This window comes from Python bivittatus, unplaced genomic scaffold (genome assembly GCF_059951505.1).
Source record: "Python bivittatus isolate LINGU-HERP-01145 unplaced genomic scaffold, Pbiv_v1 ctg000240_np1212, whole genome shotgun sequence".
In the NCBI taxonomy this organism is placed as follows: domain Eukaryota; kingdom Metazoa; phylum Chordata; class Lepidosauria; order Squamata; family Pythonidae; genus Python; species Python bivittatus.
In genome coordinates this window covers 2,004,714-2,028,741 of record NW_028277051.1, presented here as the reverse complement: position 1 = coordinate 2,028,741, position 24,028 = coordinate 2,004,714, and the positions used below count along the sequence as shown (strand labels likewise).

Here is a 24,028-nt window from a genome sequence, read left to right as displayed (position 1 = left end):
TGCTCATTGGAAGGATCGATAATGAAGCTCAAGCTCAGATATTTTGGTCACCTAATGCGAAGAGAGATCTCTTTGGAGAAGACCCTGATGCTGGGAAAGATTGAAGGCAAAAGGAGAAGAGGACGGCAGAGGATGAGATGGTTAGATAGCATCACTGAAGCAATGAGCATGAAACTGAGCAAACTCAGGGAGGCAGTGAAGGACAGGAAGGCCTGGCGCAATATGGTTCATGGGGTCACGAAGAGTCGGACACGACTTAACGACTAAACAACAACAACAACACACTGTTGGTTCATGTTTAGCTTTTGATCCACCCAAACCCTCTGAACTGTTCCAGTGCCTCCTGCCCATTGTATGATGTCTTTGGTCCTCTTCTACACAAAAGCAGGACATTGCATGGGTCCCTGTTGAAATTCATCTTGCTGTTTTTTACCTAGTTTCAACTTATCAAGATCCTCCTGAATCTTGATAGATCCTCTAAGGCAGGGTTCCTCAACCTCAGCAACTTTAAGATGGGTGGACTTCAATCCCCAGAAATCCCCAGCCAGCATGGGTGGCTGGGGATTTCTGGGAGTTGAAGTCCACCCATCTTAAAGTTGCTGAGGTTGAGGAACCCTGCTCTAAGAGATTTGATGGCCACAGGCGGGAATGCACCACCGAGAGAGGCTAAATTGGGTTCTTCTGGGCAGACTCTACCCAAGGGGTCCACAGGAGTCGGCCCCGACTCGATGGCCCTTAATCAGTCACGGCACAGAGCCAGATGGAAAATGCAAAATGGCCATAAGGGGACACATTTGGACGTTTAGGGGAACATTCAAAACCAAAGATGATGATGGTCTGTTCCATGGGGAAGAGAGAATGGGGGAGAGGCAGGAAGCAGAACTGCTAAATAGGTCTGGCTTAACAGCCTGCATATCGAACAGAAGTTCAAAGCTCCAACACGGAAGTCGCTTGTCCCCTGGGCGAATGAAAATAAACCTAAATTAAATTTGAAACAGAAAGCAGTCTTTTTTCTAGAAGGCAGAATGAATCCTAGAAGAATTATTCTAGCGAAGGAAATGCTTAGGAGCATGGAAACAGCTGGAGGCCCCGCACCATCTTCCCAGGCGCCCCTTCCTGCTCCCTTCCCTGCGCTGATGGGAGTCGGAGTCCAGGACCGGCTTCCCAGTTTGGGCTATAGATTCCTCGCTCAGAAGATAGTTTTGTAAATCGCTGCCGCCCATCCGTTGCCCAATGCGTGCGGAGGAGCGTTTGTAAAGGGAGAGATGAAAGGTTGCCGCGCGCCCAGCCTGCCCCTTCACGCTGGTTGGCGGAGAACAATAGGGCACTGCTATAAAGGGGGTAATAAAGTTGCTTCATATTCCGGCACCGTGCAAAAAAACGGATTGGTTTGGCTTAAAACCAGGTGGAAAGCCTTCCAGGGAAGTTGTGGCAGTTCCAGTTTGCCTGGGGGGGAAAAGGACCTGTTTCAGAAGGGGGCCTAGAGGTCACCTAGACCAGTGTTGTCCAAACTTGGCCACTTTAAGATGAGTGGACTTCAACTCCCAGAATTCCCCAGCCAGCCATTGCTGGCTGGGGAATTCTGAGAGTTGAAGTCCGCCCATCTTAAAGTTGCTAAGGTTGAGGAACATTGCTTTATTGCAAAGGACCGTCCTTTCTTTCAGAAAGCTGTCCTTGAGATTGATTTATTTTTCAAAAATTCACACTTTATTTTGGTCATTGAACTTTTACTGTGCAAATGGTACCGCTTCATGCGCCGTCTTTCACATCCCCGTGAAGAATATGGAAACGGAATGGTCTTTTTTACATAAATTAGAGTAATGAGATCATCCGGCACCAGGGAGTGAGGTATCATCAGTATGCGGATGATACCCAACTATACATCTCCATCCCTGGTGCCTTAAGTGATGCTGTGACTACCCTTTCGCGGTGCCTGGAGGCTGTGGGGGCCTGGATGGGGGACAACAGGCTTCAGCTGAACCCTGGTAAGATGGAGTGGCTGTGGATACGGGGAGCCTCAAGATCTAGGACTTTGTCATCTTTGGTTCTTGACGGGGTTGCACTGCCCCAGACAGACCCGGTGCGTAATTTGGGGGTTCTCCTGGACTCACGACTCCTGCTCAAAGAGCAGGTGGCAGTCGTGGCCAGGAGGGCCTTTGCACAACTTCGTGTCGTGCGGCAGTTGCGCCCCTTCCTGGATCAGGGGGGCCTCCGCACGGTCACTCATGCCCTGGTCACCTCTGGGTTGGACTACTGTAATGCGCTTTACATGGGGCTACCCTTGAAGAGTATCCGGAAGCTACAGCTGGTGCAGAATGCGGCGGCGCGGACAGTTCTCAATGCCCCTAGGAGGGCACATATAACACCGCTGTTGCGCGAGCTGCATTGGTTACCAGCTTGTTTCCGGATCCAATTCAAGGTGTTGGTCATCACCTTTAAAGCCCTTCATGGCACGGGACCAGGCTATCTGAGGAACCGTCTCGCCCCAGTTGTTTCAGCCCGCCCCACTCGGTCCAGCAGAAGGGGCAGGTTGCAGACCCCACCGGTCAGGGAATTCCGATTGGTGGGGTCTAGGCAGAGAGCCTTTTCTGCTGTGGCTCCTGCCCTATGGAACATCTTGCCTCCCGAGGTCCGGCGTGGCCCCTCCCTTGTGGCCTTCAGGAAAGGGGTGAAATCCTGGCTCTGCCAGAAGGCCTGGGGGCCGGAGGGGGGCCCGCACCTGTGGAGATGGCTGGTGGGGTGGTGGGTTTCCCCCCCCCCAGCATCTTACAGATTTTTATAGGGCCAGAATTAGAGGAGGTTATTTAAAACATAATTTAATATGTTTTTAAATTATTTATAGTTTTTAGCCATCTTGGAGAGAATTGTATTTCTTCGTTTTTATTGTGAGCCGCCCAGAGTCACCCGTGGGGGAGATGGGCGGCATACAAGCCGAATAAATAAATAAATTAAATAAATTGGCACACTCTGTTTGATTTCCGCTATTTTTATTAGCATATGCGTTTCTGTGAAGTTTTCCTGGCTTTGCTCTTGAATTTTCCTTTGTAATAAGCCAAGTTACAAACATAAACAATTAAAATGTTTCATCCTTACGAACCGCTTTCAAGTTTGCCCCTTTTTCAGGCTGGCCCTTCATTGTTCCCCAAGGAAATACCGTCCTCCGCTTTTGCGCGCACAACAACCCTGCGAGGTAGGGTGGCTTGGGAGCGCCTGGCCCAAAGTCACCCAGGGAGGCTCCCCGGCTGAGGCCACCCCAGGCCCTTCCCCACGACCCCTTCCTGGCACACCTGCGGGCAGCCCGACCCTTCAGGACCGGAGGGACCCTTTTCGAGGCTCGCTCTCGCCACGCCGGTCGCCGGGGGAAATCGCGCGCGGGCCCTTTAAGAGGAGCCCCGCCTCTCGCTTCTCCCGCGAAGTCGGAGCGGGCCGGACAGCCGGGATTGTCCATCGCCGCTCCCCGTCGTGGGGCAACTTCCTGCTTCCGAGGCTATATAAGCGCCGCTTCCGGCGCCCGGCTGGTTCGTGGCGAGGCGGCTGCGGCTCTGGCCTGAGGGCTCGCGATGAGCGTCCCAGGTGCGTTGCCGTGGGGACGGCGGAGGGGCCCGAGGCTGGGGTTGCCATGGGGACGGCCGTTGCCCCGGGAGCGGGGCGGGCGTGGGCTCATCCGGCTGCGGGGCGGCCGGGGACGAAGGAGGAGCGTGCCTCTGAGCATGTGCAGCGTGCTTTCTTCCCATACCCTGCTCGCGGGTGAGGCTGGGGCTCTGGCGTTGCAGGGAGGGGCCGAGGGGGCTCAGCAGCCTCCTCCTGCCTCCCAAATCCTGGGGGCCAAAGAGCCCCCCCAAAAGGCAGACCCTGCGGGCATCTTCACCTCTCACCCTGGAAATGGCTTCTCATCCAAGTTAATTTAAATCAGTGTTTTTCCAACTTGGGCACTTTAAGAGGGGGGGGACTTCAACTCCCAGAATTCCCCAGCTGGCTTAAAGTGGGAATTCCCCCCCTCTTAAAGTGCCCAAGTTGGAAAAACACTGATATAAAGCAAGTTAGCCCTAAATTTGGGGTTTGGTGGGGTGTTTCTGGCAGGCACAGCTTTGGCACGAAGCAAAGGGGGGTAGTTTCAGGGGTGGAGTACTCAAGAGCGGAGCTGATGCCATCCCAGCGTTGGGACCACATTGATGCCAAGCGCAGAGGATTTGCATAAATTTAGGCTTCAGGGATGGTGCATTTGAAATCCTTATTTAACCTCCCTGAGTGTCTCCGGGGGAAGGGGTGGAACGGGTCCAAAGAGAATAAGAACGAGAGTAATTGATTAAGTTTAATATCTTCTTCTTCTTCTCCTCTTTGGGAAATTCGGGGAGGGTCAATGAGGCTGTGCCGCCCGACTCCCAGCGACCCTGAGCGGGGCAATTTGCTTTGAGATTATTCCGTCTTTGAGAGTTTTTAATCGCTCTCCCGTGTTTTATTCCATGTACGTTTTATGGTTTCTGATGAAGGGCGGCTTGATAGATAAATAAATATTGGGTTTTACTCCTTTGTCGTCATTATTTTCTGGGGCTGCTTTTTAAGAATACACAAAAGGGATTTTGAGACGGGAGACGATCCCGCTACCGGCGGAAGGAGCCATAAAGGGAGAATAAACTTGGGCAGCTTGAAGGCGCGGCCAGATAAAACGCTACGTTTAGCTGTACTGCTGTACAGGTAGTCCCCGGGCTAAGAACGCCCGGCTTAAGGACAACCCATAGTTAAGAATGGAGTTAATTGCACGATACTACTTATGCAGTATTATACAATCATACTGTTCCAGCTTCCGTACATGCAAATTCGACTTAAGGACAAACCTTGGGAATGGAACTCGCTCTTGAACTGGGGACCCCCGGTACTGTACCTTAAAACCCTGCTGAAACAGAATTTAATTTCTCAACCTGCCTGCATCTCTGTTACAATGCCTGTGAGAATTCACAGAGGGCATTTCCTCTCTGTAAGCAGCACCAACGAGCAATCCCAGGACACGAGTATTTTTCCAAAGCACGGCTTTGCCCTCATGTGGCTTTCTTTTTTTCCTTTCGCAGGGTTAAGCCTGAAGAAATCCGCTGCTTTTCTCAAAGCCTTAAAAGCGGAGCCGCGCTACCTCTTGGCCCAGAATGTTGCTACTTCTACAGACCTCCTGGATGGAACCCTTGACCGGGAGGTGCTGCAGAGCACCCTGCAAGTCTTTCAGCATGTGGTGCCGGCCGAAGGCAAGCCGGTCACCAACCAAAAGAATTCAGGTAACGTCTGCTCCCCGCCACCAGTGCCAGCCAAGCTCGGGAGCTTTCTTATACCTATGCTCAGACCTGGGTGTAACTGAGGAGTTTGTCATGGATGGAGGAGAGGGTAGGAGGTGTTCCCACCTGCGATTTCTTTCTTCTGGGTCATACCCACCAGCCGAAGCTACTGTTCCGGCAAAGGATATTTGCATCTTTAGTAGACGATGCCAGGAGAGAAGTGAAATGTCAGGAAAACCTTGGGCGTTTTTCATGTATTAAAAACATTTGCAAGATAAATCCTTCCAGCAGGGAGCATAATTGAGGATTCTGTATAATGCCTCCCCTAGACAGCTTTTTCAAGGAGCATCGATCCATCTCAAAACTCAGGGGGGGCGGGGGAAGAGGACTCCTGCCTTATCTCTGTAATTAGACCAGTGTTTCTCGACCTTGGTGACTTGAAGATGTCTGGATTACAACTCCCAGAATTCCCCAGCGAGCATGCTGGCTGGGGAATTCTGGGAGTTGAAGTCCACATGGCTCGCTGGGGAATTCTGCGAGTTGTAGTCCACACATCTTCAGGTCGCCAAGGTTGAGAAACACCAGTCTAGAAGGAAGGGGACTTTTAGCCCCTGAAGTCCAGCCCTTTGCAAAGGGGGTCTTAAGGTGGGTGTCAAGGGCCAGGTGCACCATGTTAAATTGCAGTGGGAGCCAGTAGCTCTGATTTGTAAAAATTGGTCCCTTCTGGCAAATAAGAGTTCTCTCTGGGCTGCTAAGATGGGGGATGTTTGTAAATTGGAATGATTTGGAGGAGAAGTTCCAAGTTTCATCTTGGAGAACAGGCATGGGGATAAGTGAGGGGTAGACCTGGATCCTTGGGGTAGGTGGTGTGAGCGTGCAGGTTTTGCTTTCTCTCTTTTCCTTGGAGTTCACACCATCTGCCTGTCTCTTCCTTTCGTTCTGGCTGGATTTTCAGGACGCTGCTGGATTTTCTCCTGCTTGAACGTGATGCGCTTGCCGTTCATGAAGAAGCTCAACATTGAGGAGTTTGAGTTCAGCCAGTCCTACCTTTTCTTTTGGGACAAGGTACAGAGAAAGGGTCTTGCCCAAAAGGGCATCCCTGTTTCCCTGCTTTGAGCATTTGACTGAAAGACCAGCCCGAGCAGTGCCTGGTTCCCACCACTAAGCAGGGAAGAAGGGTGCAATTTAGAGCTGGTGTCGCCTGGGCATGGTCTTCCCACATGGCACCCTCCAAATAGGGAGGCTGGGGAATTCTGGGAGTTGTGGTCCCAGCAGGGTAGCTGTTGCAGATAGGATCTTTTAGCTTCTAGGCCAATGTTTCTCAATCTTAGCCACTTTAAGATATGTGGACTTCAACTCCCAGAATTCTCCAGCCAGCCATGCTGGCTGGAGAATTCTGGGAGTTGAAGTCCACATATCTTAAAGTGGCTAAGATTGAGAAACACCGTTGTAGGCAGATAAGGCTCTTAGTGTTCTGGTTGCAGCTGCTGCTACACTCAGCCGTTATTGTGAAACTAGGAATGACGTGGAGAGGGTGACAGCAAGGTGAAGGGACTGTTCTTCCTGTATAATGTAAGAAGAGTCCTTTGCTTACGATGGTTTGAAATGAATTTGCTCAGGCAGATCATTTACTGATTGATGCACTTGCTTGGTTACTTCCTGAGGCTTAGGGCTGACATTCCCTCCTTACAGTAAAAAAAGGTTGAACTACGAAGACAGCGTAATAAAGCAAAAAAAAAAAAAAACTGATAAGAAATAATAGCAGCAAATAGCTAAGGGAGAAAGTGAGGCCACCACGAACAAAACACAGTCCAGGGTGGTGGTTCTAACTTACCCCTTTCCAGGGCTTTTTTTTTTTAAAGCCCGGTTTTAATGGCTCTTCCAGTGTGGTTTAATTTGTTCAGCCCGTAAGTTTTGGAAGCAACCGCTGGCTTAATTAGGCTTTCAGAAGGAAGAGGGGTATGGAAGCCCTGCTGATAGCTGAATTGGAGCCTCCAGGTTTAGAGGCAACCTACCTCAGAAAGATGAACTGCTGGTTCTCAAGAGACAAATTACAGAGCTGTTACTGGGCAACTGAACCCAAACGTGGTGGGCGTGGGTACCACTGCGCAGAGCAATTGTTAGATGGTGTGTGTTTGTGGGCACGCATGGCGGCTATCGTGGCATCCAGCGTGTGGTCATAAAGCAAGGGAAGAGGCTGGTGATGGGTGGGGCAGGTGCGGAGAGGCAGATGGGGGGCGTCGGGGGAAAAGAAGCAGGGCACGCGGACTTTCTGGGCGAAGCGGCTGAGCGGGGCTGGGTTCTGATGCTGTTCTCCTCTGCCCGGGCTCCCAGATTGAGCGCTGTTACTACTTCCTGCATGCGTTTATCGAAACCGCGTACGAACCTGTCGATGGGCGGTTGGTGCAGTTCCTGCTTACCAACCCCTGCAATGATGGCGGCCAGTGGGACATGCTCGTGAACATCATTGGTAAGAAAAGCTGGAACCCAGAATCTTGGGGGGGACTGAAGCCGCAGAGGCCTTAGGGCCCCAGGGGCCCCTGGAAGTCAGTGCAGGGGCCTCTGGCTGAGGTTGCCATCCGTGTGCGACCTGACACACAATTTGAGCTTCTGAAGCTGTTTTTTTTTAGTAACCCTCTGTCTTATTTGGTGCTTAGCGCTCCAAACAGTATTTGTGCCCTCTTTTGCCCTCTTTCTCCTGCCCACCCTTCCCCAAAGGCACAGGAGGGGCTGAGCCTCATTGCTCTGGCTTCTCGGGCACAAAGAAAGGCGAAGGAGTGTTGCAATTTGCAGCCTTTTGCCCTCCCAAGGAGCATTGTGCTTGGCATGTGCAAAGGGCAGAGGGAACTTTCTTTGACCCGACTTCTGGCTGGTGTGGTAATTTCTTGGTATTTGTTTTTTTTGAATAGAAAAGTATGGCGTTGTTCCCAAGAAGGTTTTCCCTGAATCAAATACCTCGGAGGCCTCCAGACGGATGAATGAGATTCTGAACAATAAGGTGGGTGGAGTTGGAGGTGATAGGAAGGGCTGACTATTCTGCAATCTTTGCCTCAGAAAGTTCCTGGAGAGGCCAGTTGAGTTTGATCTGCCCAGAAGTCTGGAGGCTTTGCTCAGGCCCAAGCTTGAAGATATGTCTGCTGGCCCTGTGGAGTTTTCTTTTGGTATTTTGCTTGCCCATAAATATCTTGTTTGATGTGTGCGTGCGTGCATATGTGTATGCCCATTTATACAGAGGTGTGTGTGTGTGTGTGTATATATGTAAACTGCCTTTCAATACAAATGGAAGTGTGGGTGCATGTATGTAAAAATCTGCCCTAGGAAACTTACGAAATATACAATATAATCCATCATGTAGCTAACAAATCAGCAGCACAGAAAAACCTTTAAAGCATTGTAAAGAAATTTAGAGCTAGTTTGGGAAAGATATGAAGAGCTGTTAAGGGGGGATCTTGGAGAAGCGATGATATAGTCCAGAGATTGAAGAAGGAACTTGAAAAGCCACAGCCGGTAGATGGTTTTGCATGCCTTCTACCAATATTCAGTAAAAACGGGGAAACAAATGGAGGCATTTTAAGACGTGCAAATGCTAGCAAAAAGAGAGTGGATAGAATGTGGTTTGTTGTGAGGGTTGGTTGAAAGAGGCAAAAATGGCTGAATGTAAGAGCGAGCTTCTGTCCACTTCGTTATAGGGAAATGAGAGTTGGATATGTCAGGAGAAACATCGAAGTAAGTTGAATGCGGTGTAAATGGGATACTTAAGGGTGGTAAAACAAGAGGAGAGGGCTCAAAAAGGAATGAATGAATGAATGCAGATTAAATACAGATGTGTGACTGACAGGAGGTGGTTTGACTCTATAAAACAATGTTTCTCAACCTTGGCGACTTGAAGATCTGTGGACTTCGACTCTCAGAATTCCCCATGCTGGCTGGGGAATTCTGAAAGTTGAAGTCCACATATCTTCAAGTCGCCAAGGTTGAGAAACACTGCCATAAAGAGAATGGATGACGATCAAATTGCAGAACACAGACACAACTGGATGGAGAAGAAGGGGAAGTCAAGAAAGTTGCGGTTGGATGGAGTGATGAGATCCTTTTAAAGAACCAGAGTGAAGTGGTGGGTGGATGGTGGTGCAAGCAAGGATGGCTTGCAAGGAGGGAGAAGGAATGGTGTTGATGTAAACTAGTTTTAATTCGGTTTCCTTATCTTTTATATCCCACCTTTAATTTCTTCTGCTTGCTGCTGCCGCCTCTTCCCTTTCTGAGCTCCGCCGAAGATTGCTTGCCCCCAAAACAACCAGTGTGATGACTTGGAGACACGAAGGTTGTCTCTTTATGAGTGCCCCACCACTTCAGACGGAGCCAAGATGGGTGTTTTTGCCATTCCAGGACTCTTAACATTTGCTGGTTCCTTCAAACAGATGCGGGAGTATTGCCTCCGACTAAGAAACATGGTGGAGACAGGATGCAGCAAGGAGGAGCTTTTGGCAGCCGTGGACACCATGATAGAGGAGGTAGGTTGTCCTCGGGGGTGTGAAGGGACCAGTATTCTGGTGCTTGGCGGTTGGTTCTGAAGGACCTTCCAGATTTGCAGCCTTGCTTCCAAAGCATCTGATCTGATCGTAAGGCTCCTGTGGCCCAGCTGGTGCAGATAACTTGAAACAAGGTGAAAATGGTTTTGGACACACACACAAAATGTTTTTTTACGAAGGGTGGGCTGTGAGTCCAGGTGATCTCACCATCATTTGCTTGGGCTTTGCGGAGCTCATGTGGATTGCTGGTGATTGCTTGTGTCCTCGTCATTCAGAATCTCTGAAAACCAACAGGCTTTGTGCTTCTGGTTGTCAACAGAAAAGAGGCCGATTCTCTTTTTCAGTCAGAATTGCCTCTTTGGGTGTAAGGCTGAAAGGCACGTTTTGCTCCGTCAGGCTTTTAACGCCGTTTCCTTCTGATTGGTGTTGTAATGTTGTTCCCGTGCTTTGCTACGGCAGTTTTTCTCCTCCGCTTATTTTAAACAGGGCATTGCATTTTGTAAAAATTGTGTCTCGCCCTGCCTCCCCTTGCCTTCCAGGGCTGTGGTGCATACATTTGCCCAGTTAACACACAGTGAGAGAAATCTCTTGTTTACTTATTTCTGTTTGTTTATAAGCCACCTCGATGGCCAAGAAGCAATTGACACACAACACATGAAAACATAATAACAAAGCCAAAGAACTAGGAACCAAACCCTGTTAAGCTATTACGGTGGAGTGTTATCCGTCTGTTCTGTCGGATGACGTTTGGAGGGGTAACGTTAACTGAATAATCACATTTTTTGTAACGGAGCTGGACTAAGCCAAGCCAGATAAGAATGGCAAAGGTTCCTTTCTAGGCTGCGGTTTTTTTCTTCCAAAAGTTAACTGCCTTTCTCATTATTACTATTATTATTGGGGGAAGTTGTCCGCACGGCCCCCAGGAAAGTTGAGGGATGGTGGCGCGCTGTTTGTGCACCAGGGGGCAGCAGCGGACAAGGCACCGTAAGCCATTCCCTCGGCCGGCCGCTGCGTGCCCGCGCTCTCCTCCCCGCCCTCCCCAACAGGGGCACTTCCAAAGCAAGCCCCCTCCACCCCCTGCCTGGAACCAAGAGCTCTAGGCCCGTGTCCTCCCAGCCTGCCCCCCGGCACCCGGTTGCTTGAGCTAGAGAGGTGGATTGGGGAGATGGACCACCATCTGTGGCTCTGTGGGGGCCGAGTGGTTGGTTTTCCTGCGCCCAGAGCAGTGTCCATCCAGCGTTCAGAAAAGTCAAGGTGGCAGGTGTGGCCGGTGCCCCATCTCTCTTTCACATGTGATCCCGTAAAATGGGGAGGGGCTTCGATTGCACGGTTGCATGTTTTTGACGCCCCTGTTTCCCTCCCTGGCAGTTCTTCCTGCCTGTGGGGTTTTCTTCCTTGGTAACAGTGAGAGCAAATTGTGGAATTGTCAAACTTTCCTTTGCCCTCCATGTTCCTCTTTCCTTGGCTTAGAAGCCATGGCTTCAAACCAGCACGGCCGTCCTCCAGCCAGTTCAGGGGACGGTTCGGCTTCTGACGGCCACGTTCTCCTGTCCCTCGCCAGGTCTTCCGGGTCGTCAGCATCTGCCTGGGGAACCCTCCCACCACCTTCTGCTGGGAATATTACGACAAGGAGAAGAATTATCACAAGATCGGGCCGATCACCCCTGTGAAGTTTTACCAGGATCACATCAAGCCAGTCTATGACATGGAGAGCAAGGTGTGGAGATCCCACAACGTAACACAGCCTCTGCGCAGTTGTTGCCCTGGTTCTGGGGTCCTTTTTAGCGATTTGAACGCATTCCCCACCCAAATGCCTTTTCTCAGGGCCAAACCAGCTCAGCTGGGTCCCCTCTTCTCCTGGCATCACCCCCAGCGTATTCTTCTGCATTTCTCCCTTGCGGAAAGTAGAATTCCCTTTTGATTGGAAGGGTGAGTTGATTGAAATTCTCCTTCCCCCTGGCATCGGAAAGGCCCCCAAGAGATTTGGCCCCGTAGTCTGTTCACTTACTTCATGGTTTCTTGTAACCCACCCTAATCCACAGACTTTGGGCAGCATCAAAACTGCCCGGTGAATAAAACACATCCTCCGTTGTGGCTACCATAAAAATCCAGTTCTGCATAAAGCTATGGTGGAGTGTTTCCTGGAGCATCACGTCTTAGTCCAGCGAGCCCTTCCTTGAAACTTAGTCATCCCAAGCGCCTGTGTTACTCGCTGGGGATTTCCACCACCTTTGGTGGAATTCAGACCCTGCACAGCGCAGAACAGTTGCTGGAGAGAGCACCCCTGGATGGCTTTTACAGCACTCTCCTTTCGGATGGCAATCATTCCCCCCCACTGCAATGTTAATTTCTCTACTCCCCTCCAGCCCTGGGAAAGCGCAGTGTTGTCCTCACGCCTCTTATGACTCTCGGTGGCTTGCCTAGAAAAAAGTACAACTTCAACCACCCTGCTCCTGAGTCTGGCTTGTGGGGCAGCTCTGCAGAGCAAGGGGGTTGCCGCTTCCCTGACCTGGCTGGCCTTTAAGCCCCTCTCCCCTCTGGCTTACAGGTGTGCCTGGTGAATGATCCTCGTCCCCGAAACAAATACGGCCAGCTCTACACGGTGGAGTATCTGGGCAACATGGTTGGCGGGAGGAGGACGCTTTACAACAACCAGCCGGTCGAGCTCCTGAAAAAGATGGTGGCAGCGTCCATTCAGGATGGAGAGGTTAGCCCCTTGGCCCCCCCGGCTGCCCCCGACTCTCCCCTGCATTTTCTTCCTTGTCCTGACTGTTGGCTGCTCTTTCTCCCCCCTCCAGGCTGTGTGGTTTGGCTGTGATGTTGGAAAATGTTTTAACAGCAAACTGGGCATCAATGATTTGAAGATGTAAGTCTTGGTGCAGGTTGGACCATGTGGGGGGCCTGCTGGTGTGGAACATTCCAAGCACGAGCCCTGGTTTTGCTCTCTTTGCGGGTTCTTGTCTGCATGCAGAGGCCACAATACCCTGAGTTTATCAGGAAATACGCTTGGTATAAAGAGGAGGACGAAGCAGGCCTCCGTGTCCAGGTGTTTGGGGTGACTTCTCCCTTCAGTCCTGACCAGTAAGAAGTCCAAACTGGAGGGTACCAGCCCCAGTGCTCCCATACAGAACATTTTTGGCTGTTTGCAGATACAATCACGAGCTGATGTTTGGTGTGTCAATCAAGAATCTGAAGAAAGATGAGCGGCTCATTTTTGGGGACTCTATGATGACGCATGCCATGGTCATTACTGCGTTCACGAAGAAAGTAAGTCCCTTGGGAAAAATGCTTTCCTTGCCTTAAAGTTATCCATCCTAGAGGTTTGCAAGGTCTGACTGATTGATCATGTGTCATCAAGTTGGTATCAACTCTTAGCAACCACATAGATAGACCTTCTCCATGACAGTCTGTCCCTAACCTGGTCCTTCAGGTCTTCTAACAGAGCCCCCATTGCCTCCCTGTAACTGAGTCCATCCCTCTTGCTGCTGGTCCTCCTCCTCTTCTTCTTTTTCCCGCCATTAAGGACTTCTCCAGAGAGCTGCTAGGCCTTCACATCATGTGTCCAAAACAGGATACTTGGAGCCTGGTCATTTGTGCCTCGAGTGAGAACTCTGAGTTGATTCGTTTGATAATCCATCGGTTCGTTTTCTTGGCTGTCCATGCTCTTCTCCATCACCAAAGTTCAAAAGTGTCCACGCTCCTATCCTTGCAAGGTCTACTGGGATTTTTTTAAAAAAATCTAGAATTCCAAGAACCTCCAGCCACAAAGAGTGCCCTCCCTCAACTACTCTGCCCTTCTCTCATTTCAGCAGAATAATTAAAAGCGGGAGGAGCACGAGGACTTTGGTTGCTCCTGATGGGGGTGAATTCCCAAGAACTGATCCCTTCTAAAGTGACAGCCAGATGCACCGAAGTAGTGTCCCAATAGCCTAAAAATGATGGTGAGAATTATTTGATGGGGGTGATCTCATCCCCCCCCCCACGTGGGAGCACTCTGCCCGGAAGTGCAGCTGCTCTTCCTTGGGGCCCGGGGGTTGGTTAAGCGATGCTCCTGGCTTTGAGCAGAGAAGAATTTCCCACCAGCAGCATCACTTTATCTTCACAAATGATCCTGTTGTGATTTTTTAAATACGTTTTGCAATGATGCGGTATGTTTCTAGAGAAGTATTCTCAATGAGGTGGTATATTCCCAGAGTAAATATTCCCAGAGTGACTAGCAATTGCAAAACAGCGATGGCATTAAGAAAAATTAGAAGGCAGAAAAGAAGAGAAGCCGCTGTCGAAACCAGATAACCCCACTGGCCAACAAATGGCTGGCTGGCTGGTGGGGAACGTGTTTTTCTTAGCAGTCGATTGTCCAAATGTCTGAAGGTCCTGTGACTTCAGGATGCCAAATAGCGGAACAGGACAATTTACAAAAACCGCCGTGCCTTTGGGATGTTTTCATAAATATAGAGATTGGCGGCTTCTGCTGGAAGCGTCTTTAGACAGAAGGCAGGGATCAAATTGGGATTGTTGCTTTTTAAGTATGCGTACAAGCAGCTTTTTTTTTTACAGTGTGATTTTCTTTACTCCAAAGGGACTTAATCCCTGCCAACGTTCAGGCTAAGTAAAGAGCAATTCCACCCGTCCCAGCGGCCTGGTTTACACCAAAGTGCAGCTTTTGTGGAAGCGTGAATAAGGAAACGCCACGGATGATTTGCATTAGCCGGAAGTGGAAGCTGCAGGATTTATGAGCCCTTGGCAGCTGAATTTCCCAAGTCCTTGTGCAAAGCATTGTCTTAAATGCGTGCTTTGTAGATTTTAAACCACATGGAAGGCAAAGGAGACGGAAACCGAGGTGTAATTTGTCTGGGATCTCTTAGGGCAACTTCTTTCCGAGGCTGGTGTTACCTCTGAGTGTCTTTCCAATGGCTCGCATCTGATCCTTCCTTAAAAAAAGTATTGGCGCCCAAAATCATCTTGTGTAGGCTCTTTATAATGTGCATTCTTCTTTATTGAAAAGTATTTCCATACTGCTTTTTGCTGTAAAGAAATCTCGGATTGGTTTGCAATGCATTTCTTGTGCAGAAACACAAGATGTAGTTCCAAGTAATAGTAATAGTTAAAAACAGTCCCTGCCATAAAAATCATTCCAGAATCCAAATGAAAACAACGTTAAAAATAAGATCACGAAACTCTGGTCAAGCAGACCAAATACTGGCTCGGTGGGTGAAAATTCTGCCTGGGGAATTTATTCCACCTCATTGCACTCTCAACCCCGGTGTTGATCTGTCTTGGAAACGCAGTGACAGTCCCCCCTGGGTTTTTCTCACACTGCCTGCATTTCCCCTTTCTAGGAAGACCCAGAAGATGGTTATGAGAAGTGGCGCGTGGAGAATTCGTGGGGCGAAGACCGTGGGAATAAAGGTACAGCGTCGCTCACACAGGTGCAGGAAGGTGGAGCGAAGAGGGAGGGGTGGCCTTGAGGGTTGAGCCAAGGGCAGGGATGTCTGGGCTCTGACTGGCATGCCACGGCTGCCCTCTTGATTCACCAAAGCTCCACTTTTGAAGTAGTGCTGAAATTGGGGGGGGGGACAAATTGGGGAAGGGCAAAAAGGCAGGCGAGGAAAAGGTGACCCTTAGAACCACCAGCTTTTTTGGCAGTTTGGTGAGCGCTGGGCCCTGTTGCCAAGGCATCTGAGCAGCGACGTTTGCAGGTTTTTACAAGGGGCTTTCTTAGAGCGAGAGGAAGAGAAACGCTTTGGGCTCCGTCGTGTGCTGCTCGGTCTGCGTCTCGCTCCGGACTCCCCAGCGCAAGAAGGATTTGGAGAATCTGGAACAGGTTCAGGGAAGGGCAGTGAGGCTGAACAGGGAACTGGAAAATAAATCCTGCGAGGAGAGATTGAAGGAACGGGCAGGGTTACTAAAGAAGAGAAGGCAGGGTGGGGGTGCCAGGTTTACAACCCCCTTCGGATGCCTGAGAAGGGCTCATAAAGAAGGAAGCCTTTTGTTCCAGCCTGCAGAAGCCAGAGTAGTGGTTTTCGGTTGCGAGAGGAAGATTCTGGCACAACATTGGGAAAACCTGTTAAGAGTTCAGAGCAGTTCGGAGTTCAGTTCTGATTCCACAACTCGAAGCCGGGTGCCTCAGGTTTGACACGGGTCAAAGGCAGACTCCGATAGAAGGTTAGAGGAAAACTTCCTGAGAGCAAGAACAGCCGGGCTGTGAAACCGGCGGCTGCCCTCGGTGGGATCTGTTCCGGCAGATTCCTGCCCTGAGCAGGGGGTGGTCTAGATGCCTCAAGGGTCCTTCCCAAGACTATGACTCTGCAGTTGGGAGCCTCTTCTCCCCCCACAAATTGTAGCCCCCCCAAAGAGGATGCCCCACAATTCACCAGCTGTCAAGCCACAGCTAAAAGAAATTATTTGTGTTCTGCATGAGTTGAGCAGGGTAGATCTTATCAACACGAAGATTTATTTTCCGGATTTACAGGCCTCCCACCCCACCCCGAATACCTCCGCAGGCCTTTGGGCTGGAGGAGGGAGGCGCTGATCTTCTCTCCAGGCACACTTTCAGGGGCCTGTCACTCCCACCATGCCCTTCTTGCCGTAAGAGGGGAGCCATATTAGTCTATGGTAGCCCCACATCAGGAGGCGTTTGCTGGCGTCTTTCCTTACTAACAAAAGCTTGTACCTTTTAATAAAAAGTATAGATGGGAGAAGTGCTCCCAGGCTCTTTAATTTTTGGTCATACCTCCCGGCGTGGGGATTGATTGGGGTGGCTTCCATAAGCGGGGCCTTTTGGCGGTTCGGAGTTGCCCCAACCAGCCTGGTTACTTTACTAATAAGCATGACTGCATTTAGCACGCCTTCCTCTCCTCGCCCTGTGCGTGGATCCTTGGTGAGAAAAGGACAGGGTTCTTTTTCATTTAAATTCTGGAGGCCGCCCGTCTTTCGTGGATCTGAGGGGCCCTTGGAAGTTGGCCGTGAGAGCGCTCCCTCCCTCCCTCCCAAGGGTTAACCGGTTTTCCAGGTGGATTTGTATTTGACGATTAGCTTAAGAAAATCCATTTGGGGGGGGATTTCCTGATAATTGCGATCAAGTCTCAAATTCCAACTTCTCCTTCTGATGAGGAATGTTCATCCCCATCTTGCGGGGCAGGGGACGGAGTTTGGCCCTCCTTGCCCCAGGGCCATCGGCCTCCTCGGAAAATGGCGAGAGCTGTTTCGGAAGGGCTGCACAGAAGGGCTCAGGGTGCGTGGCTGCCCCCCCTCCACTTTCTTGCAGAGCCAGTCTAGAGGTCACCATTCTTCTACTTTTAGCCTTCTGTTTATGCTTCTGATTTACGAGACTGGTAAAATCCCATCACTTCTGCCGTAACACATCCCCACGCAATCCGCCTCTCCTGACCCCCCCCGCCCCCCCTTAACTGCAAGAAGGCCAATGCAAACCACTTCAGGCTTTCAGGGTTTAAAAGCAACAAAGCCGATTATAGGCATTCCTCTGGGTTCGCCTCCTCCAGCCTGTTGCAGGTCCTTGAAGCTTTCAGCGTCCTGTTTTGCAAGGACCCTCCGGCCCTGCAGAAGAACTCTGCAGAGTAGCCCCTTTTGCAAGTAACGCATTTTTTAAAATGCGCTGCTTTTTATTAAAAGGTATCGGCTTCCACGAGTTCACCAGATGCAGCGCAATCCCATCCCCGCCCCTGCAACTTCTCGGACAGGTCTCTAGCCCCCCAGCAGCATTACGAGTCTTGGTCTTTGGATGGGGCTGGGTGGGTCCTGCACATGCACCCCCCCCGCCTTGGGGAGGGTCGGGAACATTCAGTTTGGAAGCGAGGCCTGGCTGGGCGTGGTGGGATTCAAAGACCAACGTCAGTTCTCCAAGAGGGTTGATAAAGACTTGCCTAAAACAACAAAGGCCAGCTGAGGTGGCGGGCGAGAAGTTACAGAGGAAATGCAGAGCCCTTTCCATGGGGTCTCGCCCCACCTTTCCTGCCAGACTCCCTCGCCGAGCACCGCTTCTCAGGGTCTACCTCTGGGTGCCGTGACCTCTCCCCATTCGGGTGTTCTTCCCCGCCCCAAAGGGTATTGTTCACATTACAGAGGGACTTCCTCCAATATTCAGGAATTTCCTCAGCCCCGAGGTTATCAAGCTGATGTTTCTTGGTTCTGTTTCCAAAAACACGCCGTACCGCCTCGTGAAATCTCCCCGTTCCCTGTACATTTTGTTTTGTTTTTCAAGGGAGAGAAAGTGGACAGGCCGGGCTTTTGACCCTAGGACCGAATTCTTAGTTTTCCCACGCAAATCTTCATGCCCCCGGCACGCCTGGAATCACACTCCTCCCTGGCCCGGCCAGTCCGATCACAGCACGGGCTCGAAAACCCTAAAGTCGGTTGTCCTGCCTCTTGATGCTGAACAGTTTGTTTTTGAGCCCCGCGGCTGTGGGGTCAGCAGGAAAAGACCGTTCTGTGGGATCTGCTTGTTCTTACGAGTCAATCAGTTTGGTTAATTAAAAAAAAAAACACTTTTAGTTAGTTTCAGGAGAATGCCAGTTAATCAAGGAGCAGGTTTTTCTTTAAAGCAGTGTTTCTCAACTTTTCAACTTTAAGATGGGTGGACTTCAACTCCCAGAATTCCCCAGCCAGCACATGCTGGCTGGGGAATTCTGGGAGTTGAAGTCCACCCATCTTAAAGTTGAAAAGTTGAGAAACACTGCTTTAAAGAGTAGATGTTCTGAAGATTTCAGACATCATCTAAATTGCAGTGTTTTTGCAAGCCCTGCAGTGCAGAGGGTTAAAAGAGAGCCAAGGAGCGTGTGCATCTGGGTTGAGAACGGCTTCCTTTGCCCACTTGGGCTCTTGTCTCCGTCTCTCAGCTTGGAGTTTCTGAAGATGGGCGTACAGGAGCAATGGGGCATAGGCGGTATCCTGCTCTCCTATCCCCCAGCATCTGTGTCAGATCATCAGTGGCCAGTGGTTCTGGCCTCTTCGGCCTTCCCACGGCTGCCGCCCTGGCAGAGGTGTTCAGACGCCACAGCAAGATCTGCTTGGCAAGCAAGGTTTGGTGGTTTTGCAGGCCACGAAGCTTAGATTACACGGGATCTGAGGCTGCAGCAACGCAGGGAGGCTGGTGAAGGTGGCCGTGGCTGAACGTCTGGTGCTTCTGCCTGGGGCCCCAAGGGAGATTTTGCAGCCCCTTGGCTGCTCTGTCAAGTGCAGGGTTGACCCCTTCAGTGGGGTAAGGGCAGAACCTGCTCCCCCTGAACAGAGTCAAAGGAACAGCCTAGTTTTATAGAGGGCGCGGGGCTGTAGAAGCAGGTGGGAACGCTGCGGGTGCCATCTGGGCAAAAAATAGAAGATTTGGCTGACTTGGGCTCAAGAGTCAGTTCCTCAGAAATCTTCCTCTGTCCTGATAGTTGCATCCATATAGACGCCTGCAACCAAGTTTTTTCAGGTAGTCAAAGAGCTGTTACTTTCCGGCCACTCAAGAGAGGCTCACGGAGTTGCCCAGGATCTTAGAGGTCACCTAGTCCAGCCCTCTGCTCAGGGCAGCATCCACTAGAACACTGTTTCTCAACCTTGGCAGCTGAGACGTGTGGGCTTCAACTCTGGGAGTTGAAGTCCACCCATCTTAAAGTCGCCATGGTTGAGAAACACTGCACTAGAGCGTCTCTGAGAGATGGTCATCGAGCCTCTGAAGATCTCCAGACCATCATGACTAAGTTGCTCAAGATCATAATCATACCCGCGTTCCTGGCCCTGGTATTTTGAAAGCTGTGGTTCAGTGGATGCAACTTGTCTGGTCACGATAGGTGCCTTTCCATCTGGACTGGATCTTTGGAGAAGTGGGATTGTCAGCCAGGAAGTGGGGTGGAGGCAGGGGAGAGGGTAGTGACTGCCTCTTTGCCACAAAGCATAATTCTTCCACTTAAGAGAAAAAAAGTAGGCAATTTTTTTTTTTTTTTTGCATATGAACTCTCCGTTTCCGTGGTAGATGATTTCAGCCCTTGTCTTGGACAAGATGCAGGAGCGTGGGTTTTTCAGATCAGGATGTTCTCTAGATCCATCTTAATCTTCGCGCTGTGCTCTCTCTGACAGCCTTGCGCTCCGTTTGTATTTTATCGGGCTGCTGTCCGGCAGGGCCGCCCACGGAAAGCGTTTGAAAGTTCAGCTGGTCCAGGACGCGATGGCTTAGAGGAAACTTGGAGTTCCTTGTTGCAGCCACTTCATTTTCGCCCCAGCCAGTTTTTGGATATGCTTTAGATTAATTTAAATCAGTGTTTTTCAACCTTGGCCACTTTAAGATGTGTGGACTTCAACTCCCAGAGTTCCCCAGCCGGTGAATTCTGGGAGTTGAAGTCCACACATCTTAAAGTGGCCAAGGTTGAAAAACACTGATTTAAAGTCTCGGTGATGCAGGTGATTTGAAAGACTGTTCTTCCTCTGAAGCGTGCCAGGCTTAAGACCATCATCATTATTATCATCATATTTATTTCTGTCATTGACCAATAAAAATAGATACAATAAAACAGACAACTATATCACCCCTTTCATCAATAACTACTAGCAACCATTTGTGGGCGAAGCTTACACATTATGTAGCAAAATTTTGCAACTTTTAAAGAAATAGATCTGTCTTGATTATTTAACAAATAATGCAAGTAAAAATTATCGGAATGCCCGGGGAATTTAAATAAAAGAGGGGTAATCAGCTGAAAGCGAATGTCCCTATAATACTGACAATACAAGAGAACATGGACTGTGGTTTCAATGGCACCTGTACCGCAGGGGCAGTATCGAATATCATAAGGGATTTTCCTGTATTTTCCTTCTAAAACTGCTGTAGGGAGAGCGTTAAATCGAGCTAAGGATAAAGCTCTCCTGAATTTTGGGACTGTAATATGATACAAGTATGAGACTGGTTTGTTCACTAGAATTTGGTTATTTGCAATTATATTGTGGGTAAAAACAGCAGTTTCTGCTTGGCCTTCTGTATCTAAGATCCTTTGCCTTAGTAGTGACCTGGCTCGGTCAAACTCTAAAGTCAAAATGGCGTCATTGGAAAACCCATAGAGACTCAGTTTCTCTTGGATAGCTGTTTTCCAGGTCGTCTCAAAGTTATCTGCCAGTATTAGATGGGTCAGCCCACTGGGGTTATGGTGTAATTTTAGCCAGTGGGTAAAGATATTAATCCATAGATTGGTTTCAAGTGTACTGGCTCCTGCTTCCCGTCGGAGTACTGCTTTTGGAACACAGCTGGGCACCTGGAAGATGTTTCTTAGGAAGGCTTAAGACCATGCAGAGGGGGCCGTCTCTTGACCCGCCCTCCCATGGGGACGTGTTCGGGGGGATACAAGAAGGGATTGGGTCCCAGGTTCTGCCACACCCCGCCTAAGGAGGTCAGGCCAGGTCCTTCTGCATTGCCCTTCTGCTGGCAAGCAAAGATGTTTGGCCTTCAAGCTGGCAAACCTGCCTGTCGGATTCAGGCTGCCCTCGCTGACTGGTTGCTTGGCCGCAGCCAGTCCTTCCTCTCCCCACCCCGGATGCGAATCGGGGACTTCTCAGAGCGGGCGGTTGCAGCTAGATGACGCCTCTCCTCGATGTCTCTTCCAGGTTACCTCATCATGACGGACGACTGGTTCTCCGAGTTCGTGTACGAAGTGGTGGTTGACCAGAAGCACGTGGCAGAGGACGTCCTGGCAGTGTTGCGGCAAGAGCCCATTTGTCTGCCCGCGTGGGATCCCATGGGGGCGCTGGCCGACTGAGCGGTTGGGAGAAGGGGGGATTGCCCCCTCCTTCTGGTCAGCCTCAGAGCCGGCCGGGGGGCCTGCAGCCAAGCCCTCCCAAGGGCCGTGTCCCCAGCTAGAGGTGCTAATGTTCAGCGGTGCTCCTGTGCGGGCCTCGGAAGAAGCCGTCCTCCTCTGACCGGGGGACGCCTGCCTCAGCGTGCGGGCTTTTCATTGTAATACCATACAACCTTTCTTTTAAAATTGCTTTTAAAACTCGTATTAATGCACTCATTTTAAACTTTGGAAGTAATTATTTTGAACAAGCTGTAAAAAAAAATGGATATGGAGTGATTTTGGTGTGACTGTTTCTCTAGCATAAACGGAGGTATCGTACCATCGTATCGAGATGAACTGCTTGTTGGGCCTCCCTCGGACTCCTAGCCTGCTGCCTTGTCAAAGGATAAGATTAGGGACGAGGCTTGTCTCTTTCCTATCCAGGAGCTTCCACCTGTCCATCTTTTCCAATGAGATACAGCTCTGGTCTTCCACAACCCGATGGCCTTCAGATTCCTTGCTGAAAGTCCACCTCATCTGGAGGGCATCAGGTTGCAGAAGACGGTCTCAATTAGCTGATTTTTGCCTTCTGTTCAGCAGAATTCCCGTTGGTGGGATCTCCCCTTCCAGCAGTGAGGCACCATGAACAGTGGTTCAACAGGTCAGCAAAGATCCCCAGCGAAAGGAAAACGCAGGAAAAAAAATGCATTTCATGTGAATGCCCTCAACAACTCTATGGTGCTATGAAGTATTTTAATTAAAAGACTTGGCTGAATGACTTTTTGGTCTCCTGAATTGTTTTAGGTACAGTTTGCTCACAAAGGAAGAAGAAAATTGCTGTGACTCGGATTTGATTTGACTTTTTCCCGAGACCCCTGTGCCCAAATTAAGAAGGGAGGGTGAGTGAATTAGGGAGGGAGCTGCAATGGGGCAGGTTTGGTATTTTCTGAACATTGTTGGCAGAAAGCTTTCTAAAGAAGGCCCCTCTATTCAGCAGTGGGTGTCCAGGAAAATAAACGCTCCAAAAATTCTGCCTGCAGAGACCACCCAAAAAAGATGAAGATTGGAAAACCAGTGTGGTGTTATGGTGAGGGCTTGGGCTACAGCCAGGAAGACCCAATTTTTGTCACGCTCCAACCCCCGCCACAGAAGCCCCTTGGTAACTTTGGGCCCAGCCCAACCTACCTCGCAGGGGGGTTGTTGGGGAAATAAGGGGAGGAGATGCTAGGTACCCTGCCTTGAGTCCTAAAGGTAGGATGGAAAATAACGTTGGAATTTAAACCCTAGAGCAATGTTTCTCAACCTTGGCCACTTGGAGATGGGTGGACTTCAACTCCCAGAATTCCCCAGCTAGCCAAGATCGGCCAGTAGCTTCAACTGGTTTCTGGGCATTTGAAATGTTATGTACCAAAAGCTTTCCTGCTTGTTCAGTTCTTGCAGAGCAGTGTTTCTCAACCTTGGAAACTTTAAGATGTGTGGACTTCAACTCCCAGAAAATTCCCCAGCCAGCATGGCTGGCTGGGGAATTCTGGGAGTTGAAGTCCACCCATCTTCAAGTGGCCAAGGTTGAGAAACACTGCCCTAGAGGGACCCAACTAGTGAAATCTGATCTCAGATTTCTGGATTATCCCAGCAACAGCCCAAATAGGTAGATTTTATAACTCTTATTCAGCCAACCCGTAGGTTGGGTCCTCAACTAGGAATGGCTGTGAACCCCAGCTTTTCCCACCCACCCTGGCTGAAAGCTGTCTGTCTGGATCAAACTGACCAGCTTTTCTCCAGGTTAAGGCTCCTATGTTATCTGTTGAGTCATTTGCCCTGCGGGAAAAGTTAGGGAGTATCTGGATGAGTGATTTTTGCCTTCCACGTCCTGTGTTGAAAGAGGTGGAACTGGAGCAAAATTCCTGGACGTGCAAGCGCACTGCAGTATTATTTCAGTACAGAAATAAGCAAGGTGGGGGGGTGGGGGGGCTAAGCTGGGGTGGGACACGCTTGCAAAACTTTGATCGCTTTGCTCTGCATGAAGAAACGGCCAAACCAACGATTCTGTACATTCCTTGGTTACCCCCTGCTGCCGTTTGGCATAACAACTATCCAAGCGAGTCATGATTTTTATTTATTATTTATTAACCACATTTCTGCCCCACCACGGTCCAGAGGCTCCCGGTGGCTTACACTGGGTGTAAAACCAAATCAAAAGCAATACCACGCTGAACAGCTGGAGAAAAAGCTACAAACTATAAAAACAGAGAATGCCAGTGGCCTAACCCAGGGTTTCTCAACCTTGGCAAGTTTAAGACGGGTGGACTTCCACTCCCAGAATTCCCGGCCAGCATGGCCTGGCTGATGATGGAGCCCGACACCCTCACTTTGGGGGGGTTGGAAAGGAGGTGGTCAATCCCACAAGTGTGTTTTGGAGGATTGCGGCAACGCGGTGCTCGGAGAGCAGCCTTGAGTGGTAGCGCTGGCATGACGC

At 50.1% G+C, this 24,028-nt stretch overlaps 1 protein-coding gene across 1 annotated transcript; it reads left to right on the top strand.

Moving 5' to 3' along the window:
- Positions 1-3,442: 3,442 nt before the first annotated feature.
- On the top strand, positions 3,443-22,331 carry BLMH (bleomycin hydrolase). Its single transcript, XM_088138749.1, has 12 exons — positions 3,443-3,573; positions 5,067-5,264; positions 6,217-6,326; positions 7,596-7,731; positions 8,171-8,259; positions 9,680-9,772; positions 11,352-11,507; positions 12,339-12,497; positions 12,589-12,656; positions 12,940-13,057; positions 15,130-15,199; positions 21,383-22,331. The coding sequence occupies exons 1-12, from the start codon at positions 3,561-3,563 to the stop codon at positions 21,532-21,534; spliced, it is 1,362 nt and encodes a 453-aa protein (XP_087994875.1). The 5' UTR covers positions 3,443-3,560; the 3' UTR covers positions 21,535-22,331.
- The last annotated feature ends 1,697 nt before the right edge of the window (positions 22,332-24,028 follow it).

Bases quoted from the DNA above. Each gene is read 5' to 3' on its own strand.
- BLMH (XM_088138749.1), top strand. The intron at 11,508-12,338 runs GTGTGGAGATCC...TCTGGCTTACAG, and splicing joins TCTATGACATGGAGAGCAAG to GTGTGCCTGGTGAATGATCC. The intron at 12,498-12,588 runs GTTAGCCCCTTG...TCCCCCCTCCAG, and splicing joins CGTCCATTCAGGATGGAGAG to GCTGTGTGGTTTGGCTGTGA.